Source organism: Hemiscyllium ocellatum, chromosome 37, assembly GCF_020745735.1.
Source record: "Hemiscyllium ocellatum isolate sHemOce1 chromosome 37, sHemOce1.pat.X.cur, whole genome shotgun sequence".
In the NCBI taxonomy this organism is placed as follows: domain Eukaryota; kingdom Metazoa; phylum Chordata; class Chondrichthyes; order Orectolobiformes; family Hemiscylliidae; genus Hemiscyllium; species Hemiscyllium ocellatum.
Window position 1 is genome coordinate 27,179,415 of NC_083437.1, and position 9,401 is coordinate 27,188,815.

The following is a 9,401-nucleotide window of genomic DNA, read 5'->3' on the forward strand; positions in this document are numbered from 1 at the left end:
GGATTAATGGAGTGCTGCACTGTTGAAGGAGCAGTGCTGAAAAGTTGGCATGGTGGCTTAACAGTTCGCACTGCTGGCTCATGGTGCCAGGGACCCAGGTGTGGTCCCACCTTCAGGTGGCTGTCTCTGTGGAGGTGGTACATTCTCCCCATGTTGACATGGGATTGCTCTGGGTGCTTTGGTTTCCTCCCAAAGATGTGCAGGTTAGGTAGGTTGGCCGTGCTAAATTGCCCATTGTGTCCAGGGGTGTGCAAGCCAGGTGGATTAGTCAGGTGATTATAGATACACGGCAGGGGAGGGGGTGGGTCTGGGTGCGATATTCTTCAGAGGGTCGGTGTGGATTTGATGGGTCAAATGGCCTGCTTCCACACTGTAAGAATTCTATGATTCTAAGAGTGCTGTACTTAAAGAGGATTAGTACTCAGGGAGTGTTGCATGTTTGGATGGTCTGTATTGACAAGCATCGAACTGTTTGAAATGACATTTACTGAACAAAAAGGTTAAACCAAAGTATTATTTGACTATTTTGAACTGACGTTTAGCACTGCTGTCGGAAACAAAGAGAAAACTTCCCAATAATCTGGCCAACAGTTATTCCTCAACCAGCATCACTAAATAAACTAATTGGTTATTTCAGTAAATTTCTGCCTGTGGGACATTGCTGGGCAGAGACTGGTTCCCAATGCTTCCCTCCATTACAAAAGGATGTACTGTTCACATGTATTTCAGTGACTGTGAAATATTTTGTGCTGAGAATATGATTATATTAGAAATTGGATTACTTACAGTGTGGAAACAGACCCTCCGAAGAGTGACCCACCCAGACCCATTCCCCTACACCTAACACTACGGCAATTTAGCATGGCCAATTCACCTAACCTGCACATCTTTGCACTGTGGGAGGAAACCCACGCAGACACAGGGCGAATGTACAAACTTTACACAGACAGTCGCCCGAGGCAGGAATTGAACCCGGATCGCTGGCGCTGTGAGGCAGCCGTGCTAACCACTGTGCCACCGTACTGCCCACTAATAGGCGCCCACTAATATGAGAGGCAGTATATAAATGCAATCTCTTTCTTATTAGCAAAGATTCCAAATTCTACTCATTGATTGGTGATACCTTTTCGAAAGTATGTTTGGCTGTAAAGTCTCAGAAAGAGCACTTGTGACCTCCTGATATGTAAAGCCCAGGCCTGAGACCACTGTTGGCTGCACAGACTCAGAAACAACAGCCACCAACTGTCTAGGTCCAGACATTAAGAATTAGCATTTACTCCATGTTCTGGAGAGTAGTTTGTGCCAGTGAAATTCTACCTCAAGGAGAGGCAGCACTAAGTCTATACTCACAGACAGGTAGCGCCATCAACTTGATTGAGACAGTGTCCATTATTGTTACAGATTCCAGGTTTTCTTTTGCAGGGCCCTTCACAAATACAGTGGTTCCCACTGCCACAGTTCAATTTGTAACTTGCAAACTTTATATCACATGTCATGTTCAATTCTGTGACATCTAAAGAAGTTAATAAGCATAAATGATCAGAGTGTCAGGAATTTGGATACCTCACTAAAAGCACAGGCAACATATAATTTTCAATTTTGGAGCAATAGTCACTTCCTAAATCTACTGAGACCACAGCTCCATGTGGAGTGTAGCACCTTTAGCTTCGAAACACTATGAAGAAAGCTGAGGTAGATCAAAAGCAAGTTTTCCTCCTCTTCCATTCTCCTGACGATTTTGATCCAAATCATCCAATCTGGATGAGAACCCGTTTCTGACACTGATCTGACAAAAATTACTTACCTTGTTCTAATGTTTTAGCCTGTCTTCTAATGGAGGATCCCATAAAACTTGCCAACTGCAGGAATTGTTTATTCTTATGAGGTAATCAGGTCCCCTCTTTTTAATCCCCCCTCCCCCTTTTGGATTGGTAAGTAATGTTATTTTCTTCGTAACATGCAGTTATCACATTTCAATTAAATCTTAGTTAACTACCTCATAACAAAGGAACAAATTCCAAGGTTTTCATGAGTGTAAGAAAAAGGAATTTGAATTACCCACAATCTCAAAAACTGAGCAAACACACACAAATGCAAGTTATAAGTTTAATAAACAAGGGGAGAAGGTGCAAACAGGAAAATAAAAGCTAATATAATGTTCTTGAGTTGTGAGAGTGAAACCTGATTCTGGATTAGTGCTGCTAGCAGAGCACAGTAGTTCAGGCAGCATCCGAGGACCTGAGCCCAGGCCTATTCTGCTGTTATCTTATTTCCTCCTCTTGATTTGGAGATGCCGGTGTTGGACTGGGGTGTACAAAGTTAAAAAAATCACACAACACCAGGTTATAGTCCAACGGGTTTAATTGGAAGCACACTAGCTTTCGGAGCGACACTCCTTCATCAGGTGATAGTGGAGCGCTCGATCGGAACACAGAATTTATTGCAAAAATTTGCAGTGTGATGTAACTAAAATTATACATTGAAAAATTGTTTGTCTGTTAAGCCTTTCATCTGTTAGAATACAGTGATAGTTTCACTTCTTTCATGTGTAAATCACAAAACCTTTTTTTAAAGTTGCATTTTGGGGTTAGCTGCTAACAATGGTGATAGCTAGACAATATGTTGAAGGTGTTAGCCCCCTGAGTTCTCTGTCTATGCCATGATGTTTAGATTGATTCTAATCTAAAAAGTGAGATAACAGAGTTTTACATAAATTCATGCAGTTTTTGAGCAAAGTGCAATGTAACTCTGCAAATACAAATTCACCCCACAAAATATATGTGTGCATGTGGGTCTTTGTCTGTCTGTGTGTGTCTGTCTGGGGTGGGGGTTGTGGGTGTGAGAAAGTGTGTGTGTGTGTGTGTGTGTGTGTGTGTGTGTGTGTGTGTGTGTGTGTGTGTGTGTGTGTGTGTGTAATGAGTTAAATAGCAACAGAACTCTTATTCATGGTGACTGGCTGATTTCCCAAGCTTTCAAAAAACAGTTTCCTTTGAGATATAATAAGGCACTGACAAAGTGAGAGAGTTCCAAATTCATCTTCCCTTCTGTCTGCTTTGCTGCATAAAAATCCTACTGAAATCAAGTCCGTTTGTGTATTCTGGAGTACCTTCATGATTTCCCAAGCTGAAAATTCCACAGGCAACCTCAATGTGTGAATCAGCAATACAAATATGAATTAAATAGGATGCAAACTTCCTGGTGGTGGCTCAATTGTCTGGTTTCACTGTCTTGCAATGAAATGGTAATTTCATCGTAGATGGTTTAGTGTTTTCCATATAGATACCCTGGATTTGCCTCAGTTTGTGGACAGGTGATCACAGCAGGCATTTTAAGCCTGCATTTGATCTCTTTAAAAATTGCTTCAGATCATGAAGGTCTCAGAGATAAAATCAGATGATAGAGTCATAAAGACAAACAACATGGAAACAGACCTTTCAGTCCAACCAGAGATGTCAACCAGACTAGACTAGTCCCACCTGCCTGCGCTTGGCCCATAACCCTCCAAACATTTCTTATTTTTGTACTTATCCAAATGCCTTTTAAATGTTGCAATGTATCCACATCCATCACCTTCTCTAGAAATTCATTCCACAAAGTTGCCCCTTATGTCTTTATAAATCTTTCTCCTCTCATCTTAAAAATGTGCCCTCTGGTCTTGAAATCCCAAACCCTAGGGAAACAACAACTGCCATTCACCTTATCTAAATACGTCATGATTTTATGAACCTCTTTAAGGTCACGTCTCAACTCCTGCATTCCAGTGAAAAACATACCAGCCTATCCAGTCTCTCCATTCACAAACCCTCCATTCACAGTAACGCCCTGGTAAATCTTTTCTGATCAAGGTTGCATATCTATAGTCCATGTCGATGCTAATCCTAACACCTTGCAGAGAGAATCCTTTCAGTAACCCAGGCCCTTCTATGTGAGACTAGTTGCCATTTTCTGCTAGGTAAGGTGTTTAAATGTCACACAACTTCTTAAATGCTACAAAGAGAAAGGGTACAATGAGTGGGGTAAATGCATAAGGGGGGTACAGTTGGCAGACATGTGGGTTGGTAGATATTGAGGGGTAGGGTCTGGATTTTCTGGGGGAGAATGAAGTTTGAAGGGGAATTAGGGAATTGAAGTGTTGTATCTGAGACCTGCTGAGTTCCTCCAGCAATTTCTGGTTCTTTTTCAGATCTTCAACATGCACAGTTCTTTGTTTTATTAAGGTGCTGGTGAGGTTGGTTACTGAAGCCTGCTTAGGGGTGGAGAGTGGGAGTTGGAGGATTGAAGGTTCGTGGAAGGTCAGAGAGAAGCAGGAGCATTGAGAGAGTGTTAGGGGTGAGGTCAGTTTGGAAGGAATCAAAGTCAGGTCATATCAAGTCAGTGGGAGTTAGGGAACTGGGTTGTGGGTCATTGGGTAGTGAGGTTAGGTCAAATTGGGTTGAGGGGGTAGTTAGAAGGCTGGCAGGGAAGATGGGTAGTTGGGTGATGAGGTCAGGTCAAACCACATTAAGCGGGAGTTAGGGGACGAGGGGATAGTTGGAAGTTGAGGCTGGATTGAGAAGGAATTGGTGAAGTGGAAAGGAATCAGGGGCTGTGGGAATTGGAGGGTAATGGGAGCCTCTGTTAGTGAGGTTAGATCAGGTCTGCTTCCTGTAGGGAAAGAGGGTGTGAGTATTGAGGTTAAAGGTGGAGTCAGGTTGGTGGGGATAGGTGACAGTTGTGTAGTTACTAAGAAATTAGATGTAGTTTTAATTTCTCTTAACATCTCCTAAGTAACTATCCAGAATTTGTAAATCTATTCAAAGTTCTAGCTCAGAATTTTAGAAGGGTCCTGTTGAAGTAGGGAAGCTAGAACTTCAAACTTTCCAGTCAGTTCCCTCAGAGTAATTGCAACGTACAGATATTTTTGGGGCATGTTTTTCTCCAATGATCTGGAGTCCTGAATATCTGGGCCATTGTCTCTTGTTAGATATGGTTTTTCAGAACAGTACTTTGCCATTTTCCCCATTTAGTCCTAGACAGTGACTATCGTCAAGACTCTCCAGTGTGGAGGAATCCAGGAGCCAGTGGATATCTGTACTCCAGCATGAGTCGGCAGGAGAAAAGTGTAGGAAGAAAATGTTAAAGAAGTTCAGTGAATATTGCATATGGCATGTCTGTCAGTGTAATACCTACTTGTGATCAGTGGAGGTGAAGCATAAACACGAGTGAGAGTCACGGTGCTCTGTACAGATGCTGTCAGATTTTCCAGCAGGTCCGTGTTGTTAACAATGTTCTGCACTCTTGTTGCTAGGTCATTGTTTAAATAATTGATTTCTGCCTGACTGGCACTGTAGTTATAGAGTCCGCTGCTATTTGTTACAATGCTTCCTGCTCTATGGAGAAAAATAATCAGGGTTAGGTTACACCTTCTTCAGGATATGCACAAGATATAAAGCTTAAAATTACATCCCAAAGACAGCCATGTAAAGGAAGCCTGGAGACAAGGGATTGTAGCCTTGAGAGAGTGTAGGCCTGGAACAGCAGAGCAGTGGCAGTATGAAAGAATAATAGGACTGTTAACATTGTACAATGGTTTAAAAAGTGAGAAAATGCTAAACATTTAAGACCAGTCCATCTCATCTTAGTGGTGAGCAAGTTATTGAAAAAAAATTGAACTACTGGTTAAAAAAATGAAAGCCCTTTGAATCCAAGGAAAATGGCAAGTTGGTCTAAAATTGGATCAGTGACAGGAATTGAAAAGGGTTATAGTCAGTGAATGTTTGTGCAACTGAAAGGCTGTTTCCAGTTGGGGTCATGGGGCTCGGCACTGGATCCCTTACTTTTAGAAGTTTGCAGGTGTAGAAGAAAGCAGTAGGCCATAGGGAGAAAACTATGGCCTGATCAGATCAATGGAAAAGTGACAAATGGAATTCAATCCAGAGGGAAGTGAGGTAATGCAGTTTAGAAGAGCAACAAACACAAGGGAATAAATAATGAATGGTAGAAGGACAGAGGAACTTCAGAATGCATGTCCTGAATGGATCAGACAGGTAGGTAAGGTTGTTTGGAAGTCATATGGAACTTACTTTTCTTTATGAGCTGAGGCATTAACCATAACAGCAAGGAAAGAATGCTACACAGTAGAAAAACTTATTGGACCACACTTACAATATTGTGTACAGTTCTGATCATTGCATTACTGGAAGAACAAAGAACAAAGAGAATTTACAGCCCAGGAACAAGCTCGTTGGCCCTTCAAGCCTGAGCCTGTTGGTCAATTCCTAAACATTTGTATCTCTCTGCTCCCCACCTACTCATCCATCTGTCCAGACACATCTTAAATGAATCTACTGTGCCTGCCTCGACCACCTCTGCTGGCAATGCATTCCAGACGCCCACCAGCCTCTGTGTGTATTCCCCTTAAACTTTCCAACTCTCACCTTGAAAGTGTGACCTCTTGTTATTGAATCCTTCAGCCTGGGAAAAAGCTTGTCTCTATCCACCCTGTCTATACCCTTCATGTTTTTGTAAAACTCAATCAAGTCCTCCCTCAATCTCCTTTTTTCAAGTGAAAATAATCCTAACCTACTCAACCTTTCTTCACAGCTAGCACCTTCCATAGCAGGCAACATCCTCGTAAACCTTCTCTGCACCCTCTCCGAAGCGTCCACATCCTTTTGGTAATGTGGTGACCAGAACTGTACACAGTATTCTAAATGTGACCGAACCAATGTCTTGGAAGTATGTGATCATATTAGAGAGGTACAGAGACTTACCAGGATGTATCATTTTATTCACATACGCGATGTTGGTATCACTGACTGGGTCAGCCTTCATTGCCTTTCCTTAATTGGCCAGGAGAAAGATGATGGTGAGCTACCATCTTCAACCACTGCAGTCCTTGGTGCGTAGCTACATCCACAGCAATATTGGGATGCTGCCATTTAAAAAGTTAGCTACGAGGAAAGTTTGGACAGTTTGTTTTCTTTAGGACAGAAGAGGCTGAGGTGACAATCATTTGGGTTGGATAAGATTATGAGGGTCCTAAATAGAGTGAATAGGAAGAATCTAATCCCCTTAGCAGACAGGCTAATAATCACGAAGCACTGTTTTAAAGTAATTGGTAGAAGATCTTACATGTACCAGGAATAATATTTGCAATGAGCCCAATGCAACCTTAGTCAATGTATATATAAGGCAGCATCAGGGAGTTTGGCTGATATCCTCATTACACACTCCAAAGTGCTGAGGTTAGTTGTCTCATAAAATTGAAACCAAGGTTAAGATCAAATCATTTAACATGTATGTAATCCAATTTACAGCCTTTGGCATGTGAACTGAGCTATTCCCTTCCTAAACCATTTGAGACAGGATTGTAAATAAAAAATCTCTAAATCATGTCTTTGAGTTTGTGAAACAAAGTGTGAAACTGGCTTGTGAAGTTTATTAAAGTTGGTAGATTTATTAGTTTATTCTTTGATGTTTTATTAACCCTCAGGGTCCACCTAATTTAGGAGCTCATTGGTTAAAAACCTGGAAAGAGTTTGCATTTCACAAGTGTTTTCCCAAAACATACCGGAATTCATTTATGATCACTTTGTCGAAATGTTTTGGTGAAGCTTTTCTGAACAGCGGAGACAGCTAAGGAAAACAAAGAATAGCATTCATTAAACTAAAGGTATGAATATTTCACAATATTACTGACGCTAAGAAATGTAATTAATTGTGACTGAATTTTGAAACAAAGATATATAAGATAGTGATATCCCAGGAGTGAGTTAAATAATGGAATCCAATCAAGTGGTTTGCCTGGTTTAAATATATAGAATTACAGATGCCTGGAAGCGTGACTCAAAATAATTTTTTCCTTGAGGCCTCCTTTTGAAATTTTCTTGAGGGCTACTATTTGGTTTTGGGGGTGTTGCATTTTGGTTTTCAGGGGCTTTGTTTTCTTTCTCATAAAATGCTTTATGAGGTGATGCAGTCATGTAGGAATAAAAGCTTCTGTATTTGTGTTGACATGTGGGGATACTTGGACTTGCACAGGAGCAGAATCAGAAGTATTCAACAATATGCTTATTAATCACCACCACTCCGCAAAACCTAAGATCACAACTCACAAGGAAAGGATTGCATTTCAAATGCCACATTATTTGACCTGTATGAGATAAGTGTCATAAGTTAGCAACAATTTTGCTTTCTTAAGAACTATCTGACACAAACGTATAGATGAAAAGCAAACACTATGAACAGACTTTCTAGGTGTTGGCAGATTATCTACCTCAACTCCATTTTCCCATGTTATCCCTAAGCCCCTTGATGTCATTGATTGCTCTTGATAAATATACATGAAGTATTAGTGAATCCATGAGCAGCACATTTCTACTCACTAATGTTACTAGGTTGTCAGTGAGACGTCTATATTCCACAGATGAGGTGTTCTCCAGTTTTACATCCCAGGTTCTGTTTATCCAAAGGATCAAATTGATTTCCCGCTGTGGTGAATCTGGACCTGGAGCCAGAGAAGGAAAAGTAAGGCACAGAGTGCATTGCATTAATGTTACATCTACACACAAATTGGAGCTTCATTAGTGAACAGTTCAGCTCTTTCAGTTTCTTTCTCAACTTCCTCTCGTTTGCCACAGCCTTTAGTTTGTGCAGGACTACTCCTTCAACAATGCTTACCTATTCTTCATTCGTGAGCAGAAATAATGATATTTGACAATGGGCAATTTCACAAAGTTTTTCTATTCCTGACATTGACACTTGGCAGTGTAAGCAGAGATAATCAGACAGCAATTAAATCATTGACCTTACCCTTGCTCACTGTAGAAATATTGGAATCAGTCGCACTGCCTGAGAGTCATTCTATCTGAGATCAGAAGAACATTTAGCTACCCGTCTACCACATTGATTGCAACCTGTATGTTATGTTTTTATTAACACTAACAAGCTGGCTGAATATAAAAAGCAAGAACAAAGCAGTAATATCCCACAAACAATTTGCCACAGTAAACATCACATACTTAGTACAACATTGGAGATGTTGTTTCCATTTTGACATAGATTTCCATAAATAGATGGTGGACAATGACACAGACAATAGTCTTCTGTTGTGGCACTTGAGTTACAGGTTCCTCCATTTAGGCATGTGCATTTTCCGCAGTAGTCCATGGTTGTAGGATTTGGATGAGAAGTAATTGGCAACGTAGAATTAGCAGAACTGACAGGAATAATTCGAGTTGTGGTATTTTCAACAGATGGATACAAAGTTGTTTGTCTTTTCTTGTTGAGAGTGGAAGCTGAAATAAGCAGTTTTGAAACAGTTATATCAGACTGAGTATGAGTAAAATTCAGATAGGTGGTTTCCCCATTAGTTGTTGGTCCAGTGGAATTTTGAGGAACAGAAACATCTTGCCTGGTTG

General features: G+C 40.9%; 1 protein-coding gene across 1 annotated transcript in view; it reads right to left on the minus strand.

Annotated features, from left to right (window-relative positions):
• The window catches only part of LOC132833582 (mucin-3B-like), a 53,943-nt gene that overhangs the window by 8,946 nt on the left and 35,596 nt on the right, over nt 1-9,401 (minus strand). Inside the window, exons 3-8 of the mRNA XM_060851950.1 lie at nt 9,108-9,278; nt 8,367-8,488; nt 7,553-7,617; nt 5,170-5,369; nt 1,351-1,513; nt 1,124-1,246 (exon numbers count right to left, since the gene is read on the minus strand). Coding sequence (XP_060707933.1) covers nt 1,124-1,246; nt 1,351-1,513; nt 5,170-5,369; nt 7,553-7,617; nt 8,367-8,488; nt 9,108-9,278 — 844 coding nt within the window. The remainder of the gene's footprint in view (nt 1-1,123; nt 1,247-1,350; nt 1,514-5,169; nt 5,370-7,552; nt 7,618-8,366; nt 8,489-9,107; nt 9,279-9,401) is intronic.